This window comes from Chrysemys picta, chromosome 7 (assembly GCF_011386835.1).
Source record: "Chrysemys picta bellii isolate R12L10 chromosome 7, ASM1138683v2, whole genome shotgun sequence".
NCBI lineage: Eukaryota > Metazoa > Chordata > Testudines > Emydidae > Chrysemys > Chrysemys picta.
The window spans coordinates 75,121,283-75,145,199 of NC_088797.1; the positions used below are offsets into that span (position 1 = coordinate 75,121,283).

Consider the following 23,917-nt stretch of genomic DNA (forward strand, 5'->3'; position numbering starts at 1 on the left):
AAGGAAGCCGATTCTGACTCCAGTCCTGACCTGTTTCACTAGCGGCTTTATTGTTAGTTTAAATACTGCTACTATGATTGCTCAGTTTTATACAGAGGCCAGAAGCCTCTGAGCTTGACAACTCTCCTGCACAATCAGTGTAACGAGAACTTACAACAAACTCTGTGCCAACTCTTCTGCTGGTTACTCTGGCAGAGTTCCAATGATTTTACTGAAGACTGGGTTCTGAAGCTGGAGAAAGCCTCCAATTTGTGAAATCAATGGAGCGCCAATTTGGCCCTCCTCGTTTAAATCTCTGCTACATTCTATATAACCAAAACTAAATTTGCAAGCTGGATTTTGTTTTCGCACTGGTCACTCCAACAGTTTGTACAATGGTGCCATGTCTATTTAAAATTCAAAAGTTTCTCCAACTCTTCAAAGAACAGCATAGTCACAGGCAACAAAAGAGCAATTCACAAAGCAGCATCAGCAGTATGCTTAAGCTCAAAAAGTTTAAAAATTGTAGGAAGTAACAAAGGATGTCTTTACAAGATATAACCCTCTTTGTCCTTTGAATTAACTTCCTGAGACAAAGCAGAAGCAATTGGAGGTGGAACCTTTCACAGATCTTGGGATTTGGCTCAGGCAATCCCTTGCCCACTCAGAGAATGACAATTTGAAGTGGGATGTAAATATACACCAAAGGAAAAAAAGTTACAAAAAAAATGAGACCATTAAATAAAACCCACTGATCTGTTGTCATATAGTCAAGCCCCACCACCATTAGGTTATCATCTCACCAGGGGACTGCAACAGCCCTAACCCCAGCAACATTCCCCCTTTCCACCGCCTACTCTTCACCCTTACTTTCATTGCCTACTTTTTCCTATCACTTCAGAACTTTTCCATTTCTATTCCTTGCCATTTGATTAGAGCCCAGCATGATTTTCAGGCAGCAAGAATTTCATGATCTAGATGACAATATTAGCAATGACATGCAAACAAATCACACACAAAGTTATCAGCCACTGTTCGAAAACAAAAGAAAACTGTGTGTCAATTCCATACACGTCAACAGAATTGTCCACCTAACAGATATCGATCCCAGGTAGCATCCATTAGGGACAAGTGAGCCATCTTGACTTAGCAGGAATTTTGTGCAATACTACTTACTTACATTTAAAAAACTTAAATTTTCATTTTAACTTAGTTTCTTACAAAATGTTTTAAGAAAATGTTCCTTATTTCTGGAATGTGAGTTTTGCATTCACATATTAATTGCATCCTGAAAGAGACTATTCCTAAAACAGTGTATGAGCTCCCTCTTGTGTTGGAAAAAACACTCGAGCTACTTGGAACATTTTGTCAAAACCAAAATGTTTCAAGGAGACTTGAGACACTAGGTGGATGAGGGAATATCTTTTATTGGACCAATTTTTGTTGGTGAGAGACAAGCATTCGAGCTTACACAGAACTCTTCTTCAGGTCATATTACCTCACCCACCTTGTCTCTCTAATATCCTGGTATCGACACGGCTACAACAATCACAGAGACCTATCAGTTTCAATGAAGTTTGTGTCAGGAAAGCTAAGAGAGGGAGACTGAAAGCTATAGCCTGGCGGCTAGGGGACCGGCTTGAGACTTGGGAGACCCCAGGAGTGATCTGGAATAAAAAATTCTGCTCTGAATCAGGCAAATCAGTAACTTGAATCTGAGCCTCCCACATCCCAGGCCAGTTCCCTAATCACCAATCCTCTCTTCCCCACTCACTTCCAAATCCAAAAGCTCATGTTTCAAGCCAAAAGTGGAAAATTCAACACAACTCCGGTGGCGGAGGGGGCGACATTCAAAAGATTTTCTTTTGATGTAGAACAAAATCAAATGTCAAAGCCTTGAAAGTTGCCACAAAATGAAATACCCATCCTCTGGCCAGCTCTAAAAACAAACGAACAAAAAACAAACAAACAGTCTCATTCTGAACACCTGCAGACACTCAATATGCAATTTATTTGGATTTAAACCACTTTCTTAGCCAGTGATATAGCAAAAAATACACAAGTTAAGAACATAAGAATGGGCCTACTGGGTCAGACCAAAGGTCCATCTAGCCCAGTATCCTGTCTTCCGACAGTGTCCAGTGCCCCAGAGGGAATCAACAGAACAGATAATCATCAAGTGATTCATCCCCTGTCACTCATTCCCAGCTTCTGGCAAACAGAGGCTAGGGACTCCATTCCTGTCCATCCTGGCTAATAGTCATTGATGGACCTATCCTCCATGAATTTATCTAGTTCTTTTTTGAACCCTGTTATGATTGGCCTTCACAACATCCTCTGGCAAGGAGTTTCACAGGTTGATTGTGCGTTGTGTGAAGAAATACTTCCTTTTATTTGTTTTAAACCTGCTGCCTATTAATTTCATTTGGTGACCCCTAGTTCTTGTGTTTGAGAAGTAGTAAACAACACTTCCTTATCTAATTTCTCTACACCAGTCATGATTTCATAGACCTCAATCATATCTTCCCTTAGCCGTCTCTTTTCCAAGCTGAAAAGTCCCAGTCTTATTAATCTCTCCTCATACGGAAGCCGTTCCATACCACTAATAATTTTTGTTGCCCTTTTCTGAACCTTTTCCAATTCTAATATATCTTTTTTGAGATGGGGCGACTACATCTGCACATAGTATTCAAGATGTGGGAGTACCATGGATTTATAAAGAGGCAACATGATATTTTCTCCGATTATCTATCCCTTTCTTAACGATTCCCAGCATTCTGTTCGCTTTTTTTGACTGCCACTGCACATTGAGTGGATGTTTTCAGAGAACTATTCACAATGACTCCAAGATCTCTTTCTTGAGTGGTAACAGCTAATTTAGACCCCATCATTTAATATGTATAGTTGGGGTTATGCTTTCCAATGTGCATTACTTTGCATTTATCAACATTAAATTTCATCTGCCATTTTGTTGCCCAGTCACCCAGTTTTGAGAGATCCTTTTGTGGCTCTTCATACTGTGCCTGGGTCTTGACTATCTTTAGGAATTTTGTATCATCTGCAAATTTTGCCACCTCACTATTTACCCCTTTTCCCAGATCATTTATGAATATGTTGAATAGGACTGGTCCCAGGACAGACCCCTAGGAGACACCACTATTTACTTCTCTCCAGTCTGAAAACTGACCATTTATACCTACCCTTTGTTTCCTATCTTTTAACCAGCTACCAATCCATGAGAGCACCTTCCCTCTTATCCAATGGCAGCTTACTTTGCGTAAGAGCCTTTGGTGAGGGACCTTGTCAAGGGCTTTCTGAAAATCTAAGTACACTATATCCACTGGATCCCCTTGGTCCACATGCTTGTTGACCCCCTCACATACTTCTAGTAGATTGGTGAGGTATGATTTCCCTTTACTAAAAACCATGTTGACTCTTCCTCAACAAATTATGTTCATCTATATGCCTGACAATATTGTTCTTTATTATCGTTTCAACCAGTTTGCCCGGTACTGAAGTCAGGTTTACAAGCCTTACACTTATGCCCCTGAAACCACAATTTAAGAGCTGTACATGACAAAACTGAATTAACTGCATATAAAAGTCAGTCAATTAATGACTTTTTACTTTCTGGTGGCTAGAAAATACAAAATATTCATCTTTGTTTTGTCTTAGATGTAGTTCAAAGCTGCTGTAGGAGGTTAAAAAATTTAAACTCTAAGGATCAAGTTTGTAAATAGTGTGATTAATATGACAAAGCAAAATAGTTTGTACTATATAAACCTAATGAAACATGCTCAGTGTGTATTAAAGCATGGCAGTATATCAAAACCAGACAGTGAATAAGCTGCCAAGAAAGGCTGTGGAATTACTATCACTGGGGATAATCAAAACTAGACTGTACACTACCCATCCATCAGAGTAGTTAAGGGATAATTAAATTGATCCTGCCAGAATGCAGGGGAATAATTCTAGGAGAAATGGCTAACACAAATTGTTTGATGTGCATATGGATGTGTTTAATTAATATTACAGAAAAGGGGTGTTTGTTTCTTCTAGTGGATATATTTTCCAGTTGAATGCTATGGGTTCAGTGACAGTTCACAAGTAGGGGCTGATGGAATACTGTCCAATATGTTAAAACTTGTATTTCTAAAGTTCTGTATTTGAACAGTTCAAATGAAACACGACTGGGCAGATGGTGCATACATGTACGGCCCTCCACACAGCAAAAGTCTTTTGGTACATAGGCAAGAAAAAGTGGCATTTGGGAGGAGGTGGGTACAACAACACAGACTTTAATCTATGTTGGCTCAAAACAGACTAACATGGCATTGAGCAATCAGGAGTAAGCCACAGAAAGAGGCCCTACACTGTATTTTTGAGGAGTCAGTGGCTGTAAGACTCTGGATTTCTAACACAGGAACATGGAAAGGCAACAATTGCTATTCCAGTCTCCAGGCTGGAGCAGAACAGCCACAGAGATAGTTTCTAGGTTGCCTCCCGCCCAAAAAATAAAATAATCCAACACTGCTTAGTCCTCCCACAAAGCCAGCAGGCTTTGTGCAAAAGAGGGAAGGGGGAAAGCACTAAATCTCCCCCTTTGTAAACAGTAACTCCCTTCAAAGCAAATATGTATTACACAGATGCATTGAAAGCGCAACCTATATCTGTACTTAACCTATGAAACAGTGCATGTCCAAAGAAGACACATACACCATCATGCAGCTCCATGGGCACCGCCTGCCTTAAAAAGCGTGGCACTCAAGGAGTGAAGATCCAAGGAATCAAAAGCAAAAGTTGTCACTTCTTCAGCTTATATCACAGTTCAGATTTCTTAGAATAGTACAAGTAATATATAGCAGTCTCAAATAAAATGCCGCAACTGTTTTAATAAAACACACACAAAATGTAAATGTCATGCTTCGTTAGGTCTAGCTCATCTTATCTAATGGCTCTGATTAGCTCCCTTGTGGTTTAAACAGTCCTTTTTAATTAAATTAGACTGAGCTGTAAAATAATGCAGGCTGTACTGATTAAAAAACCCTATGATTCATGCTGGGAAGGAGTCCAGAAAGAGTGAGAACTTCCATTAAATTTTAAATCTGAGATTCCAAAGCACAGAGAGAAAACAAACATCAGGTGGAATCTTGTAAAAGTATGTAATATATCTGCAGTACTGACTACATTCAAAATATCTGGTTTGCAGTCATGCCTGAGGCTGTAATAAGTCTAAAAGACCACAAAACTTGCAGAATACACACCTGAAAAAGCACATTTCGATACACAAAAGAATATATATATATCAATCTTAAGCATGATTAAAAGTCACACAAGACTGATATTTGATAACTTGCTTCCACAGCTTTACTCGCAAACAATATAAACAGCGCTCCAAGCATACATGTAAAAATCCAGTCTTTTTATTAGCATGTCTGTACTATATATCAGTTAATTGTCACACACATATATAATGCATAAAATAGTATTCTGTAGCCCCAATCCTGCTATTCTATAGTTCCAGTCAGTCCATTAAAGGCACCAGGATTCTTCCCACACTAGCATTGCAGAACCTTCTCCAGGATTAGGGGCTCAGAATGTTGTATAGGCTTTTTGTCAATGTGTGCTGATTGACTGATCTGCATTACTTGTCTTAGGCTTTGGTGACATGCATTTCATCCTGATAGTTGAGAAAACAGTCTTTCAAAGAAAAACACCACCGCTTTTTGTATTTAAAACTATTAATCAAATAAAGAACCTTAAGAGAAAATTAAACGTAAGTTTTAATGACAATAATTAGCTCTTATCTTATGCACTTAAAATTTACAGACGTGCCAGGCAAACATTACTTACACCTGTCTTTTTGGGAAAGTGAAATAACTTAAACAGTTAATAGGTCAGATTTCCTCTGAGCATGAAATCCAAGTTTATTTAAATTTATAAATGCCCTCACAGGAGCCTATTGCATAAGTATACAGAACACCAATAACATAATAATAATGGACTGATCATCCCACCTTAACAGAAATTGGGATAATAAAATAAATCCCATCCTTCGCCCACTCCAACACTTGATGGGAGAAAAAAGGCGGACTTTGCAGCATGCCCAGAAGCTTCGTATATTTGGGATGGCTCCAGAGAGTGGAAGACTGCTAGAGCAAGGTCCGAGGGCCTTCCTGAAGAGTCCCCAGATAGAATCCCCCTCCCATTTACAATAAGGAAGCTGTACCGCTATCACTGGTTTCAACTGTGATAGTATAGTACAGGAAGAGAAGCATTGAACAGGACCTTAGGCATGAAATGTTCAAGTAGTCATCACAAGAGACATAATAAGGATATTTATCTAAGCAAAATACTAAAACAGTGAATAAGTATGCCAAAATATTGCATTAATTATATAGTGAACTTTTTATGCTTGAAAGATATATTACCACACTTTAATTATCTAAAGTCAACTATGAGGTTTATAAGCAGCTTGATCACACATTCATTATCTTATAAACAATAGCACGTAGGTGCTGCTAAATGATTGCTTTAAAAACAAACAAAAAAATCAAATTTGATGTCCAGTTTATTAAAAGAAAAAATAAAATAATTCACCTGAGCTAGAACACCCAACAAAACAGAAACAGATATTAAGGAAACAGATGTCCCAATGGATTTACCCGGGGAAAATAAACATTGGATCCCCCAGTGACACATGAAAGGCAGCACTAAGTATCTCCTTCCAGTGCACATAGGTTAATTCAACAGTACATTGTTCCCCTTGCTAGTCCTACTCACTGTCAAGAGATATGTGCAAAAGTATATGCATATGCAAATGTATTTTTTGTTTCTGCTATCAAATCAGTGTTTCTCAGAGCTTTACATACGGCTAGAAATTGTAATTAAGTGTTAACTCTTACTCTGTAGGTCATCTGCCATTAAGAGAAATAAATAAGATAGAAATATTCAGGAATTCATACCACACAAGCATCTGTGTGCGTCTTTTAAAATTAGCCAGGGCTTTTATAAAATAATCTGAAAATAAAGTACAAAAATAAAGGCACCTTTATTCTTGATGGGTTGGAAAAACATCTTACTACACACTTTTCCAGATGGTCATATAATGCCAGCCATAACATAACAGATGTTTTATGCTTCAGTCCAAAATAATTAAAAAGAAACAATCTACATAACTTCTGAGGTTAGTATCTCAGCCTTTCATGCTTACATGTGCAATTAGTGCTGTGCCTCTCAAAAGCATTTTTGACTTCTTACAAAAAACATGAGTAAAAAATCATTCTAATTTCACCTTCAACATTTCACTATTTATGACTTGCTTTCTACCTTTCATTGTCTTTTTTTCTTTGCCCCTCACCCTACTGCTCCTTTTAACTGTACGATACTGCAAACAATTCCATTGGACAGGAGCATCCCTTGTGGATCAGTCAGGATGTAGAGGAAATGTAATTCCTACCATACCACTTTCTCCCCAGACCAAATATATACTTTAACATGGGTTCTACTTTCCCTCACCTCAAACCACAAAAAATTATTTTAGAACTGCAGCCTCCCCAAAAGAATCCAATACATAGATTAGGAAAAGTGTGTTATGCTCAAGATTTGTTTTAAAAGGTTTTAAAGATAAATCCAAAACACATTACATTTTTTCTTAGAAATCCAAATAAGGTAAATCCAGGAACGCTGTGAGGAAGAAAATCCTCTATTTGGAATCAGACAGTGTTAATTCAGGTTAACTGTTTTTTAGAAGCTGTCTGATATAGAGCATTATTTCAACAATGTAAATTTCACTTTCAAACGTACTAGGCATGCAATAAGTGGTAAAATCAAAAAGGACTGTCTTAAAACACAAGCTTCCAAAAGCACCCTGAATGCATTAGCACAGGCGACCTCCATTCTGTAATGTATTGTCACATATTCCTGTGAAAAATTGCCACATTAAGCATATTGATTCATTGAGAATATAAGTTATTAGGCAAGTGTTTTAGATTTAATTTAGTGGAACGCTACACAGGAGAGCCATAAAACAAAGCACATTAGTTTCTGCTGTTTTCAGCAGCTGGCGGAGAGGAAGACCAACATTAGCACTTAAAATGCAAAAAACACTAAATATTGCCACTTCAGCTCAGCACCATTTTCAATTTTCTAATCCTAGACAGAATGATAAATTGCAGTTAATATGTTCACCTTTACTTTATTCTGATAGAAATATGATTGAATCCATCACAACACACAGTCATCATTGTTTTATCTAGATAAATACTTCCTCCCTAATCCTTTTTCACTTTCTAACAACACATGAAACTGCTGAAGATTTCAACCTATTGCACTTTACAGAGTTTGGAAGGCTGGAGGGCAGTATTTTTATTTTTTAAATTCATCCACCCCTCCCTAAAAGACATCTGTATTTATAATATTAAACTAGCTATCAGGATCAGATAATAAGCCTACTATACTGATCCTACGCCACAGACCGGGATACAAGACAGCTCAGCTGACATACAAGCCACAATGAACCACAAAGAAAACTGCTGCTTATGTAGAATAAAATAGCTATTTTACATCCTTAAGACTTATTTATGTCTCTAAGGAGAAAACTTTGGGAGTTACTTAACTGCATGCCACTAGTTCTACTTATAGGAGGCTTACTTCCTATAAATTTCCTTGTTTTTCTGCATTTAAGCAAGTTCCTCTTAGCGCTGGTTGCCAGTATTCTTAAATAATGTAGATACTTATATTTTTTGTTATTGGTTTTACAACTGTGTAACGAATGTTGAGAATATAAGATACTCCCTATCTTGAAGAATTTAAATTATACTCTAAGTCAAATCCCACAACTATAAATGAGGAAGTATGAGGGTTAACTGCAATATCTAGTCCATGTAAACATGTATTCCTACATCCAAAAACTATACAATCTCAACATTTTTGCTTTAAAAAACTTAATACTTAGTAATACTCTAACACCTTTTAAGAAAAATCCTTCTATCCAAATAGATGTGAGCAAAAGAATACTAGAAATTCAAAAAAGAAAAGGGATTAAAAGACTAGGTGAATATGGCAGAAGAGAGACTACCTCTGTCAAAGATTGATTCAATAGAAAAAAAATAAAATAAAACCCACCATATTCCCTAGTTTGAAAGATTTAAAAAAAAAAAAAAAAAAAAAAAAGTTCTCTCTCTGTGTTAAACCTTACTAACCAGCAAAATATGTTTAGCAATGCCAGGCTAATAAACAACACATCCCTGCATTGGCCTTTCAGGACATCAGTTGTCAATGGCCTTAATCCCAGAATAAAGGTTGCCTGTGCAAACTTAAACTACCTCCATTGTATGTATGTATATATGTATTATAAACTCAAATTATAATCTGTTTTACAGGGCCCGAGTCATTCAGGGTGCAGAATGGACAATGAATGAGGAAGAAAGTTTCAAGTAGAGAAAAAAAGATGTTCTCTTGTGTTTAAAGCACTGGACTGGGACACAGCTGAGCTGGGACTCTGCTACTTTCATCAGACTTTCAATATGATGTTGGCCCAGTTTATGAAAAAATACACACTATGGGGTCAATTTAAGGTTGCACAAGGAACTTAAGTTCTGCCATTTCTTAACTTTCAAGTGCTTGACTTTGCAACCTTAACATTCTTATAAATGTATTTTATATATTCTCAATGAAGGCGCACACATATCTCGCAGAATCGTATCCATCTGCTTAGGGCCACCAAGTCGTAAGCTCTTGCTCCTGTCCAAGGTCCACAACTAGACTACGTAATTTACCCTATAAGAGACCAAGAATAGTCAATTCAAAAATACTTGGGTATTTTTTATGAGGGCACCACCATGCCACATAGATCTGATCACTTAAAACACATTTCAGGCTACATATTGTACTCCCATGCACTTTTCTACAAAGTAACCATCATCCCCATCTTTTACTGTTATTTAACTGCAACAAATGATCTCCAAAAATTAAGTTGCTGTATACAGGTTGAGCTGACAGAATTATAAAATGTCAATGGACCACCTGTGCATTATCATTCTGATAGCCAACAGGGGAAGTCCCTTTAGACCTTGCCCTCATTTATCACTCAGCCTTTGGCATTAGCAACACTTTTGGCAAACTAGAACTTTGAAACTTTCCCACACAAGAATGAGACACTGGGCCACATACAGGAATCTGTTTCTAAACCAGTTTAAAAAGCCAAAAGGGCTTTAATATTTAAAAACACTCATCCAAAGGTTTAATAACTGTCTTAATAAGTATTGTTGTTACAAGGAAAATTAATTTGGATTTTACATTTAAAAATTTAAAGAATTACCCTGTATTTTGACCATATAACTCAATTAAGAAAATCACAAGCAGATGCACAAGACAAGGAGATATATATATACACGATAGCATGAAACAAACTAGTGGGTGAGGTGCACCGAGCACACACAAGATGCATCGGGAGATTGCAACGCCAACATTCTTTAGAATAATATTGTTAAATATTTGTTATATACAGATATGGTCTAAAAGTTACACCCAGATACGAACGGGCCCCAATGTGCCATTACAGCAGACAGGACTATCCAGAAGACAATAGTGGAATGCAGTTAGAATTGTGGAGGCTCAGCTCTTCTGCAAATCAGACTGTACATGACTTGGGCCAGGTCTACACTAACCCCCTAATTCGAACTAAGGTACGGAACTTCAGCTACGTGAATAACGTAGCTAAAGTTCGAAGTACCTTAGTTCGAACTTACCTTGGTCCACACTCGGCAGGCAAGCTCCCCCGTTGACTCCGCGGTACTCCTCTCGCCGAGCTGGAGTACCGCAGTCGAGGGCGAGCACTTCCGGGTTCGACTTATCGCGTCCAGACTAGACGCGATAAGTCGAACCCAGAAGTTCGATCGCTCGCCGCCGAACTACCGGGTAAGTGTAGCCAAGGCCTTGGTTAAAAACACACAGAAAGTAAGCAGTGGCTGTGAATGAAAACAAAGGTTCTTGTCTCAGTCTCCAGCTCTAACGAAAAATCACAATTTTATACTTTTTTGTGACCACTGTTCAGCAAAATATTTCCTCTTCTTAGTCAAGTGACTCGCCACCCTCTGGACTTTTATTACTACAGCTAGTTTTGCTTTCATCCCATTGTCTCAAATGGACTTAGTAAATAGGAGAAAGCATCAGTCATCAGTAAAACTAAGTGCTAGCTCCCAAAGTCCATAGGTTCAAACTCTGCACTTCATTCCAGTTGGCATGTTTAGGTCAATCTGCAATCATCTCCACTGAGTGCCCACAGAAGCTCAGCTTTTCATTCAATAGCTCATGTGTTCTGGTACTGCAAAGTAAGCAAAAGAAGAGGTTTTGATAATTTATGGAACCTTTCAAAGTTTTCATGTTCCTTATTCCAAAACTGATTTAAAATAATTTCTCTATCTAAAATATATAGGGGTTTTTGTTTACAGTGTTGTTGTAGCTGTTTTGGTCCCCGGATATTAGAGACACAAGGTGGATGAGGTAATATAATTTACTGGACCAACCTCTCATAGTAAGAGACAAGCTTTTGAGCTTACTCACAGTTCTTCTTCAGACTTGTAAGCTCAAAAGCTTGAATCTTTAACCATAAGATGTTGGTCCAATAAACTATATTACCTCATTCACCTATGTTTTTGGGGGAATTCAACATTTTAACATATATGAATACATGCATTTCCATGAAGTGATTTAGTTATTAAAGGAATGGGAAAGTTAGAAAGTTTGGAGAGAGAAATTTCCCTGTTCCCTAGCTCTAGACATTTAATTTCTGAACCAGGGTATAGATTTATTCCCTTCTTGTACATTGTGATTTTCATTATTCATTGTTTAATATACCAACACACACTATTCAAGCCTGGTGTGCAGCTCAGACTTTGGTACAGCTTTCCTCAATTTCTCTGGGAATCTCAAATAAATCACTGTTACTGTGTGACAAACTGCCTTCCGGCCTTTGGACGGATTAACGCCCACTGTAGTTTATTTCCCTATTGTTCCTATTTTCTCCAGTAGCAGCTTACTGTCTCTGGCTGATGATCTCTCAGTCTGATCATCCACAGTTGTTTTTTTTTAAACTCCCACAGCATCACTTGAATGCGTTATGACAAGCTCAGAAACAATTGTAGCTATGCAGTATCAGTTTCAAACATTCAAGTGTATTCTTCAATAGTACTTTTGATAAAAAACATTGGGGATTGAAACAGGGTGATACCGGCCCTTTCAGAAGGAAGAGGCCAGGTCATCTGTAACAGGTTAGCTGACCCCAGTTGGGCTTTAAAGGAAGGCACGTGGGCCATATATTTGGGTAGAGACAAAGTGAAGGAGTCAGTCAGAAAAAGGGCAGCTGAGAGCTGCCAGAGACCAGGAGACTGCAGGAACTCCCTGAAGGAAGCTATAGGTTTCTGGGGGAAGGCTGACAGGAGAGACGTAAGAGGGGTTTGATGACTGACCACTTAGGATGGAGAGCTAGGGCTAATGGCTGAAAGCAAGAGAAGGCATTGCCTGCTGACTTTAAAGCGGGAGAGCCATGGCCAGAAAGGGATGAACGCAAGAAAGCAGTAGAAGGGTTTGTCAGCTGACCTCCCCAAGCCAGACAGCCAGGGCTAAAGAGCTGGAGAGGGATGAAGACAAGAAACATAGCAGAGGGAGTTGCTGGCTGACTCCCAAGCTGGAGTTGAAGGCCAAAGAGGGATGATGGGAAATAAGCAGCAGAGGAGCTTACCTGATGGCCTGTCTGAAATGAGAGGTTAATGGAACAGGGGAAGTCATGCATGCTTCCTGGATGAGGATGAACTTCCAGCAGAGAGGCTTTGGAGGGGGGAGAGGCGAGTGTGTTCTCCACTGGGAAGAACAGGGTTACATTCCTGCTGGGATAGCTGTCCTGGCACTACGTCAGTAGAAGACTAATGAAAGACCCAGGTGTGGTAGAACACATTGGAGTGTGATATGTGCCAAATCAATGGACTAGAAGTCATGGAATTTTTGAAGAACTATATACACCATGGACAAGTAATAGATGATGTTTTAAGCCTTTAGTCCATAACAAAATTGCACTAGATTTGGTAATAAACTGGCCCCAATGAGGATATTAGTGAGTAAAGAAAGCTTGTACGGAGTTGCAGATGACTAAAGGAGGGAAACTAAGGCAAGTAGGGTTGCCCTATGTCAGGGGTTTTCCCACCCCTTTTTTATAAGTTGTTACATTTGTTGAAATATTATATTGTTTGACAATATTATAGGGAGCATCTTCAACAGACCAGATTAATTTCTGGTGGTGCTGCCAAGGTCGCAAGCCCAGAGTGGTGGAAAGCCCACCAGGAGCAAGAAAGCAAAAAAAAATACCCACAACAACTGCTAAGCTAGTGGCGTGAAAGCTAGCCAATGCAGCCCCAAAAGCAGATGAAGTAGGACTAGGAGGGAGCAGCTCCAGAGAGGCCTGAAGACAGACTGATTCAGCACCTCTTCCAGACAAACTTGACAAGGAGGGCTCTCTATGAAACCATAAGCAGTTTTTATAGCTGCCCTCCTGCAGCAGTGCCACCGCCATGTTGTCCCAGAACCAAATTCCACTCCAATCCAGCTGTCCCTATGAGCACAAGAGAGACATTACAAAGAACAGCCTGCTTTCCCACACAGATCAGTTGATTACATGTTTTTACACATATGTACTGTATGAACTTACAAAAAAGCAAACACATGAATTATGAAGAAAACTACTAAACACCAATTGTGTAAAACCACAGCTACTTTTGGATACTTACTGTTTCTCCTATGAAATTTTTGCTTGTGCACATGTAAAAATTGGTCAACAAAATAAATTTTCTTCTATATTTTATAGTAAAGCAGGCATATTTCAAATTTCCTGGCATATCTTTGTAATGACTACCAAAAACTTCCCAACAAATCCATACTGGGGGGGAGGGGGGGAAGAGAGGGGGATAGCTCAGTGGTTAGAGCATTGGCCTACTAAACCCAGGGTTGAGAGTTCAATTCTTAAGGGGGCCATTTAGGGATCTGAGGCAAAAATCTGTCTGGGGATTAGTCCTGCTTGGAGCAGGAGGTTGGACTAGTTGACCACCTAAGGTCCCTTCCAACCCTGATATTCTATGATTTTATATTAAAAATTCTTCTTTCTTTATAAAAATTTTTATAATTATAACATTCAATACAAATCAAATTCAATTTCAACCATACCTGAATTACCTACTGGAGAAGCCCCTGGCTGGAGACCCATGCATTATTTTTATCACCAAAACAAAGATAGTCTTGTGTATTTTCCAAATACATTTCTTCCTCTCTTTGCAACTCAGAACCTGTCTTTTGTGGAGCTCTTAAACTCAAGATACAAACCCTTTCTTTGTAGTCTATTTAAGTTCTTGTACTGCCTTCATCAACATGGCATCTGAGCACTTTGCAGAAGTGCATTAAGCAATGTTACTAGCATCTGTCACCTGAAGCTCTTTCCCGCCCATCCTCTTGCCAGGGGGAAAGTTTGAAGATAGAGCAATTGCCCCAGCTTCACAAGGGTTTGTCTAAAGTTGAAAATCAAGACCTCCCATACCTTAAAAGAAAAATATACTGCTAGACTTATAACCAGTCTGCGTGTCAGGGAATGACACTGGGGAGAAACATAAAAATAACGAGTTTCTTTTTAATATAATGTTTCTTTACGAAAACACAATAGAGTTTACTAACAAATCTGGCAGCATATCAGGATGATCACAGGTTTTTTCCTGGAAGTAAAAGGTTCAGGAATGCTCTAAAACTTCTGAGCTAGTCATGCAAAATCTAGAATGAAGCAAAAGCCTAGTATGCACTAACCACTGTAGCTACTATTGCCAACCAAAGTATTACATTAGGGCCAATTATAGATATGGGCAGCTTGTGATTCTTGATAGAAGAGAAAATGAAACAAAAAAAGTTACACAAGATATATAGTAAATATAGCCAGAATTCATTGAATTATCTTTTACATTTTCGTTTTTGAAGTAAACTTTCTTTACCTTATCACAGAAGTCAGTAAGAGCAGTAAAGTCCCACTTCTTGGCATAAGCAACATTATATCTCAATATAGCCTCCTATAGAAGAAAAACACACATACTGGAATAATAAATACAGATCCTTGGTTGGCATATGACAATTCACTGAAGTTTATCTTTTTGAAGAAACAGCACCATCTACTGGCAGAAAAGTATCTTAATACACAACAAACTTGCTATCTTAGGGCCTTACCTGCAGGCTTTATATAGGCAAAAAACGCCTCTTGTAATTGACAGGGACTTTTGCCTGTATAGGGGACTAGAGAATCAGAAGCATAGCAGGGTTAAGCAGAACAATTAACACAGAAACAAGGACCAGGCCTAAACAATCTTACCAGAAATAATTCCAAGCAAAATGGCTTAGTTCTTAATTTACAATATTCTCTCTTTCTCTCTCTGTATCTGACTTTCTTTAAGACCTCTTTTTGTCTAATTTAACTCTTTTTTTTTATTAAAACAAAGAACAATGTTTTAAAATATCAATTTTACACTGCTTCAAGAAATTGGTGAGCCTCAAAACACACGCTAGGAATTGTTGACAAAAAATAATTTAATAGTTGCTATGTCATTCATGAAACATACAAAAACTGAGCATTTTCTTTAGTCATCACAGGGCATAGAGGCTTTTTTTTTTTTAAAGTTGTTTTTAAAAAAAGGTTTAAAGCCTTCCCAGCCACCTGAATTTTTGTGAAATAGAAATAGAGGCAGGAATTCCTGGCAGCCCTGAGCTCCAACAGCTTGATGTGAAGATTGGTTTTCTGAGCTGTCCATTTGCCTTGAGGCATAAGAGCATTGAGATGAGTTCCCCATCCCAACAGCGATGCATTTGTTGTTAAAGTCAGTGATCTAATTGGGCAACAGAAGAGAATGCCCATGCAGATGTTGAATTGATCTTTCCACCAACCCAGGGAGTTCCTCACTTATAGAGGAACAGTCACCTGTCTGTCCAAAGGTGTTTCTGACTTGAGGCATAGCCTTACATGATTGGTCACAAAAGTGCAAGCTGTTATGTATCGCAGGAGCTGAAGACAGTTCCTTATAAATGTTCAAGAATTCCCCTGAATTGTCCATATCAAATCTGACAAGGTTATGAACATGTCTAAGGAAGGGTAGGCCCTGGCTGTTGACAAATCCACAGAAGCCCCTATAAACAATCTTCCTTGTGGGGATTAACAGGGATTTCCTTACTTTTAGCTAAAGACCCAACTCTTGGAAAAGAGCAAAGGCCAGGAGGCTGGAGGACAGCACTGCTTCATAGGAATGGCCCTTGGAAGACCAGGATTGCCTCTGTCAGAGGTCAACAGCCACTATCACCATGACCTTGGAGAACAGCCTTGGGACAGAGTAGATACTGAAGGGAAGTACTTTGGTTTTCAGCCCTCGACCTACAAGATGCCTATTCCCATATAATGATAGACCCTTCGCACAGGAAATATTTATGAATCACTATAGACCAGGATCATTTCCAATCTCCCTTCTCCAGTGAAGTAATTATAGCTGCCAGAACCGCCATCCTGAACTTCTGAGGCTTTACAAACTTGTTTAGAAGTCTTAGATCAAAGATCAGTCTCTGCCCTCCATCCTCCTTTCGTATGAGGAAATACTTAAGAGTAAAACCTCTTGCCCCTCTGAGGGGTAAGGACTGGCTCTATTGCTCCTAAACAGAGGGGTTCACCTTCCATCTTAATAAAAGCTCATGAAAGGCGTCCCTAAAGAGGAATGGGGAAGGGGAATTGAAAGGAGGGTGTGACGTACAATGATCTAGTGTGATGTTGTGACCTCAATAGCCCACTTGTCTGTAGTAATTCGCCTCCAGGCATGCTGGAAATCAGAAAGGCAGTCCCCAAAGAGAGGGTGGAGGGCAAAGAGTTGCAACTGTAAAACCAGAGACGCAGGAGGATCCCAACCCTCAACCAGCTTTCAAAATTGTTGCTTAGGAGATGGTTGAGTGGTCATGGAGGACAGGTGGGCTGTCCTTTTTCTCTGAAACATACGTCTTTTCCTGCGGGGTTCGGTGGACCTATGAAATCCAGAGAACTGATCAGGGATCTCCAGGCAGTTTGTGACCTACTAAACTATTTCTTAGTAGGTGTATATATGCCCAGGGAATATGGCTCCAGAGTCCTTCAGTGTATGCAAGGACTCATCTGTGGTCCCCAAGAAAAGCTCACAATCATTGAAAGGGAGGGCTGCAACAGTTTTCAGTACTTCTCTTGGAAATCTCAAGAGCTGGAGCCATCATGCCCTGTGCATAACTACCACCATGGAGATGGACCTGGCAGCAGTGTCCACAGCAACTAAGGATGTTCGAAGAAAGGTTCTGGCCAATAATTGACCCTCTGAAATAGGGAGCAATTCAAGTCTATGTTCCTATGCCATGTGTTAAATAAAAACCATCAATTTATTATAGTTTCTGAAACAGACTGCCTGATAGTTCATGATCCTGAACTGCAGGATTGCTGATGAATAGGACTTCTGTCTAAAAAAGATCAAGTCTCTTATGGTCCTTGTCATGTGTAATAGACATGGAGAAGTGCTGCCTGCCCTACTTGTTTACTGCATCCACTACTAGGGAGTTTGGTGAAGTGTGGGAGAAAAAGAAATCAGAGTCCTTAGGAGGAATATTTTATTTTTTGTCTGTCCTTTTACACATGGGTGGAATAGTAGGTGTTTGCCATACAATCTTAGCAGGATCCAGGAGTGCCTCACTGATAGGTAATGCCACCTGGAGGGTGTTGTTGACAGAAGAATACCTAACAGCTTATGATGTGTTGTGAATCCCTGACCTCTTCAAGTGGAATTTGAAGAGTGTCAGCTTTATGAGGTCTTCAAATTGCCAAAAATCAGTAGCCATGGAAGACGGTGGAGGCAAAATTGCTTCGCCTGGAGAAGAGGATGAAATTGGTGTTTGAGGGTGATTTCTGTATCTGCCCTCGACTCCTGTTCCTAAAAAGTGTCATTCCTGGGGTGGGGAGATGGCTGGTTGAGGAGGAGGACAGGACTGAACAACCCTACTCTCCCTTTGAAACGGCAGTCGTGGTCTGGAGAATTGCTGTCAGTAAGCAGACCAGGGATCCTAGTATGCCCATTGAGGGGGCCCATACAGGAGGGGGGGGTAGGATACAGGGTTAGTTTCATCACCCTCGATGACGGTTGCACTTTTCCCTATGATTGTCAAAGAGTGGGTTCCTGACAGTTTATGTTGGGGAACCCTGGATTCAAATAGAAGAGACCAACCAGAAGTCCCCTTCATCCTCCTCAACATTGTCCGATGGAGGAGCATAGAAAAGGATGGAGAATCCTGCGGTACCAAGGGACAACAGTCTGGAGACAGAGGTCTCAGTACTGAGAGGCACTCAGTATCCAAAAGGAACTGGGATTCCAGCTCATATGTTATGGATAGGGCTCTACCAAATTCACGGTCCACTTTGGCCAATTTCATGGTCATAGGATTTTAAAAATAGTAAATTTCACAATTTCAGCTATTTAAATCTGAAATTTCACGGTGTTGTAATTGTAGGGATCCTGACCCAAAAAGGAGTTGGGGGGGTCGCAAGGTTATTGTAGGGGGGTTGTGGTACTGCTACCCTTACCTCTTCACTTCTGCCGGTGGCAGCACTGCCCAGCTTTGAAGGCAGAGCCACTGCCTGCAGAAGTGGGGAAGTAAAGATGGCATGGCATAGTATTGCCACACTTACTTCTGTGCTGCTGCCTGCGGAGCTGGGCCCTCAGTCAGCAGCCGCCACTCTCCGGCCACCCAGCTCTGAAGGCAGCAGCGCAGAAGCAAGGGTGGCATGGTATGGTATTGCCACACTTACTTCTGTGCTGCTGCTGTCAGGGCGCTGCCTTCAGAGCTGGGCACCTGGCCAACAGCCACCACTCTGTCCGCCCAGCTCTGAAGGTAGCGCAGAAGTAAGGTGGCAATACCATGACCCCCCCTAAAATAACCTTGCGACCCCGCTGCAACTTCCTTTTGGGTCAGGACCCCCAATTTGAGAAACCCTGGTTTACCCTGTACTATACAGATTTCATGGGGGAGAAGCACACAAAAGACCAGATACCATGGTGGGAGACCAGATTTCACGGTCCGTGATGCATTTTTCATGGCCATGAATTTGGTAGGGCCGTAGTTATGGGCAAGTCCCTCACATATCTGAACTCTTGTGGTACCGATTAGGAAAAAGGAAACGAGGGCGGTTTTTCCACGCATCCATCTATAGCTTCAGTGTCCAGCACAACGAGGCATATGGCGTACATGAAGGCTCAATGAGTACTGCTACTGGAAAAATCTCCAATCAAGGGCTTGAGAAGCAAATGTGCAAGGATTAGGGAACCTGTACCAATGTGGTAGCCATGGACATGGTAGCCAAAGCTGACAATAACATCGATGGCAGGCATACCAATGTAGACACTGATGGAGTCTGGCACCATTTCTTGCTCAGTACCGAGGGTGCCAAATGGGTAGGTGCTGACATAGGCCTGGACCTGACAGTACCGGACCATGGCGTTTATGCTTGCCCTCCTTCTCCATGGTAGAAGGTACCAAAGCCTTGTCAGAGCCATGTCTCTCCCTCGAGCTCCAGGGCTTTCTGACTCCACCGGTACCGGATGAGGAGTCTTTCAACTCAATGGTACCAAGCCAAGAGATCAAGGCTTTGGAGACTTTAGCTCTTCAAAGGGGACTGGGATTTTCAGGAGCAGGCTCTTTCAGATGAGAGTCCACACTCCGTTTTTTTAGAAGCCCTTTCAAAAGCCTTCAACAACATCCACTTCTTAAGGGGAGCCTGTGCCAAGGTAGAAGGGGCCCTGGATCTGCCTGGACACAGATGTACGGGGGGGATCTCCTGACCTGACTCAGACACTGAAGTGAGCACTAAACCATTAACAGTCTGAGCTTAATCTTCTTGTTCTTCACTATCCTCACCTTGAGGAATAGGCAGAAATTGCACTCCCCAAACAATGGATACGCTTAGAGTGGCTATTGCTCACAGGTATTGCTCTCGGAAGGAAAGGCAACATTTGAAGCCTGGAGAGCCAGGCATGTCCTGCCAGAAAGACAAGGCTCCCCAAGGAAAAAGAGAAAAGGGGGGGGAAGAAACCCATCCCCTCACTGCTAACACTTACTAAGTAACTGCAACTACTACTAACAATGACCTACGCTCACAAAACTTAAGCTAGAAATAGAATTTGAAATAACCAAGGCATGCTGAAGGAGTGCACGCTAGAGCTCCATCTGAGGAGAAAAAGGAAATGAGGGCGGTTTTTCCACGCATCCATCTATAGCTTCAGTGTCCGGCACAACGAGGCATATGGCGTACATGAAGGCTCAATGAGTACTGCTACTGGAAAAATCTCCAATCAAGGGCTTGAGAAGCAAATGCGCAAGGAGGAATGTTTGGGGAAGTTACAGTGCATCTTGCCGAGGAAAAGGCACTAGAGAAAATATTTATGAGAATTTAGAAGAAAACCACTTAAGTCTCTTACTCATTTTCAGTATATCCATTTGCATCTGCAAACTCTTACACAAGGCCTGCTACTAGTGAGTGAAAAGCAATTCAGAGTGTTAAAAATGCCATGCTGCTCACTGAGGACTCAAGAGTGGAATCTGCTCTCTGCTTGGTCCAAAATAGCCCAAATTTGGGGACCATCTTGGTATTCTGCATATGTCCTCTGTTGACTGGGGTTTTGGAGAGGGCTGAAGACGTGCTTCCTACAACAATGAAGGGGAAGAAAGGAATTTTTGTAGGTAGCTGATGACATGTTGAAATTATTATTTAACACTGCTGGGATTTTATTGTGTTATGGCATCTAGAGACTTGAACTAGCGTCTTTATTATGATTTAAATAAATACAAATAACCGCATTAAAAAGAGAAACTGCCTGGTCTGTGTTGTGGACCTACCTCATAAAAAACAAACCAGAAAATGAAGAAAGGCACACACACACACACACACACACAAGCTAAATCTGACCTAAATACTAATTTTTCCAGCTTTCTTTCATGTTCGAATGGTCTAGCCTATTAAAACAATTAGATGGTAGGTTAAGATTCTGTATTCAAATTTCAAACCCATGGGCAGGTAGGATTGTTTCTTTTTAAATTGCTAAATCAAAAGTTCCTTTAAAAAGGAAAAACAAAACAAAAAACAAAAAGTGACTTAAGGATAATGCTATTAGGCATTTATCGTGTTTAACCGGGTAGTGAGGAAAACAGCTCTGCTACTACACTACATAAAGGGACACCATCATTTAAAAAAAAAAAAATTATCACATTCCCGCCTGCTATGTTTCTTTACACTAATGTTATCAAACACACCTAAGGGAACAAAGTGATTAGAGAAAAATATCTATTTTTACAGGATCTATACTTTGTGAATTTGACAGCACATTTTGCAGAATGAGTTTCACATTTCCCCCTGTATGGTCACTTTCTTCAGTTGTTTATGTGGGTCCATCCCTCAGCAGAGGAAAAGAAAGAAAGAAAGAAAACCGGGATTGGCAAGGGCACTCCTAGACAGGACCTGAAACTGCTTATAACTCAAATAAATTGACTTTATTTTAGATTGCCGGCCTTACCTTCAAATCATGTGAGTTGGTGAACTTGTTAAGTAGTGCAGTCTGGATTAGCTCCCATCGGCTTCCAGCAGTCCTATCACCATTCTTTAAAAAATAAAATAAAAACACGAACAAAGCAAAGAAATCTGAAAACACTTCAGCTAATAAAATTGTATTCGACCCCCCAAGTCAAAAAGCATGTAGCAGTAAAATATTCAGTGTCATTGACTGTATACCACAGTACAATTGTAGAGGGGAGAAAAGGAAAAGAGGTTCTCTATTTGCCTACATTTAGAAAGAACTTATTCTTGGAGCACTTGTGTAATTTGCTAATTAAGGTCTCAAATCACACTGCATTTTGCTTTAAAGAGTTTTTTTTTTTAAATTAGGTCATTTGTTAAATGATATATCAAGTGCTCTCCTTCATACTAACCACACTCTTTCCTATACTACCCATCAGCCATAAATAATGCATTAACGGTCCTTAATGCAGGAAATGGTTGACCAAAACATTATTAAAGGAGACCACTGTTGGAGGAAGTGAGCTTAATAGCTGAAGATCCTCCACCAGAAACAGTCTGCCTCTAGACCCAAAGGTTGCACATCCATGAACAGTAGGCAAAAGTGCCTCTCATGCTCTCAACCACCAAAATGGTAAAGTGGCAAAGAGAAAGTCCCTAAATGAGCCAAGTCCCAAACCATGTAGGGCTTTACAGATTACAAACACCACCGTCAATCACACTCAGAATCAGAGGGGAAGCCAATAAAATTCACAAAAACAGAGGTATTCTATGCTCATTATACTAGGCAAGGAAAAGTGGTATGATCAAAGCAGTAGGAGACAAAATTGTTAGCAAAGATCTAGACCATATTGAAATGGAGGTGAGAAATGGGGGAGTTATAATTAGCAAGAAGAGAGAGATGACCAAGACTTTAACAAAGGTTTCTGCAGTAAGGATAAAGTGGATATTTGATTATGACATAATATGGCTAGAGTTATAAAATCCCCCCAAAAAAATCTCCTTTCACACTCAGAATATTAATTCAACAATTCATACTTCAAAAGCAGTAATTTTCTTTTACTACAGATAGGGGGATTAAGGTACAGAAAGTCTGACTCATTCTTCCACATACTCAAATTAAGGCCATATGCCTAAAGAGAGAAAAAGATATTGGGAAAAACTCCAATGCTTACTCTGTGGAAACAGGCAATTTTCATGAGACTGGTATGAGAGGGCTGAACAAGATAGTTTACCTCTTCAGAGTCATGCTAATGCTCTTGTCTAAGTGGCACCATAGGGTTTTCATGAATCCTTTTCCTATGAAGCACCAATTCATCAGTTATTAATTTTTCAGCTGCAGCAAAAATACTACAGCTGAGAAAGTCAAAAAGCCTTTAGGCTGTAAAGGTGTGCACCAGCTGTCAAGAGGCAATACAATTTGGTCTCCACACAGGTAAATCTCCAAAAATGTGTTTACCTATAACTAAGGGATCTCAATCACAAGTCTCCCAAGTGGTAACATGATACTCGTATCAAAAAATCTTTAACCTAGCAAGACTAGGCCATTTATGGTTTAGCCAGTAATATAATAAAGAAGATACACTTGAAACCTCTGAAGACTGAATACATGCACACTGAGTGACAAACTATAACTGAACCAATCATTCTGCAAGGTGTAATGATCATCCCCAATAGGATCAGGGGGGAAAAAATGGTGTCTCCTTTTTTCCACGCCCAACCTGCCCCTCTTTTTCCTTACCATGTATAGTATTCATCACACAGATTGCTAAATGAATTATTGGCTGGCAGAAGAGTTCTCTTCTTCCGTCTGAAGTTTAGCTACCAGACCAGATAGACCAGTGTTCTAATTCAGTATGGCAAACTGAACATCTAAAACTATAGCAGAAGGCAGGGTCACAACTCCTTATTGTATCTGTCTCAGTTTTATTGCCCAAACTTTCATTCATATTTGTAAGGAAATTTTTTTTGTCTTACCTCATCCTCTACAGGGTATAAGTTTTGTTCTGAACAGGGCATTTTAACATGTTTATTATCCCACAAATCTTTATAATGAGTTGGAAAAGGTTTTGGCACCTCTCCTTCCCTCAATAGATCTACCTGCAACAGAGAATAGAAAGAAAATTCATGCTATGCAAAGTGCTTGTGAAACCTACATAAACAATAAGAAACAGAAATCCTCATAAAAAGTGAATGCACAGCCAAATTTTGGCCACAAATCCTTTTCCACACGTTCCATCAAGTTTAACAGCAACTATACCCAAACATCTCAGAGCAGGCAATGGCCCATATTATATAGTCTTA

General features: G+C 40.0%; 1 protein-coding gene across 13 annotated transcripts in view; it reads right to left on the reverse strand.

Moving 5' to 3' along the window:
- The window catches only part of PARG (poly(ADP-ribose) glycohydrolase), a 127,525-nt gene that overhangs the window by 88,079 nt on the left and 15,529 nt on the right, over nucleotides 1–23,917 (reverse strand). For 12 of the 13 annotated variants that reach the window (XR_010589214.1, XR_010589213.1, XR_010589212.1 and 9 more), the window contains 3 exons: nucleotides 23,591–23,713; nucleotides 21,615–21,698; nucleotides 15,003–15,077 (listed from right to left, as the gene is read on the reverse strand). Coding sequence is in view for 10 of the 13 variants with exons in the window: in XM_042854672.2 (XP_042710606.2) it covers nucleotides 15,003–15,077; nucleotides 21,615–21,698; nucleotides 23,591–23,713 (282 nt within the window). In the remaining 3 variants the exon portion in view is untranslated. The remainder of the gene's footprint in view (nucleotides 1–15,002; nucleotides 15,078–21,614; nucleotides 21,699–23,590; nucleotides 23,714–23,917) is intronic. The other variant, XM_042854669.2, reaches the window with a different exon arrangement.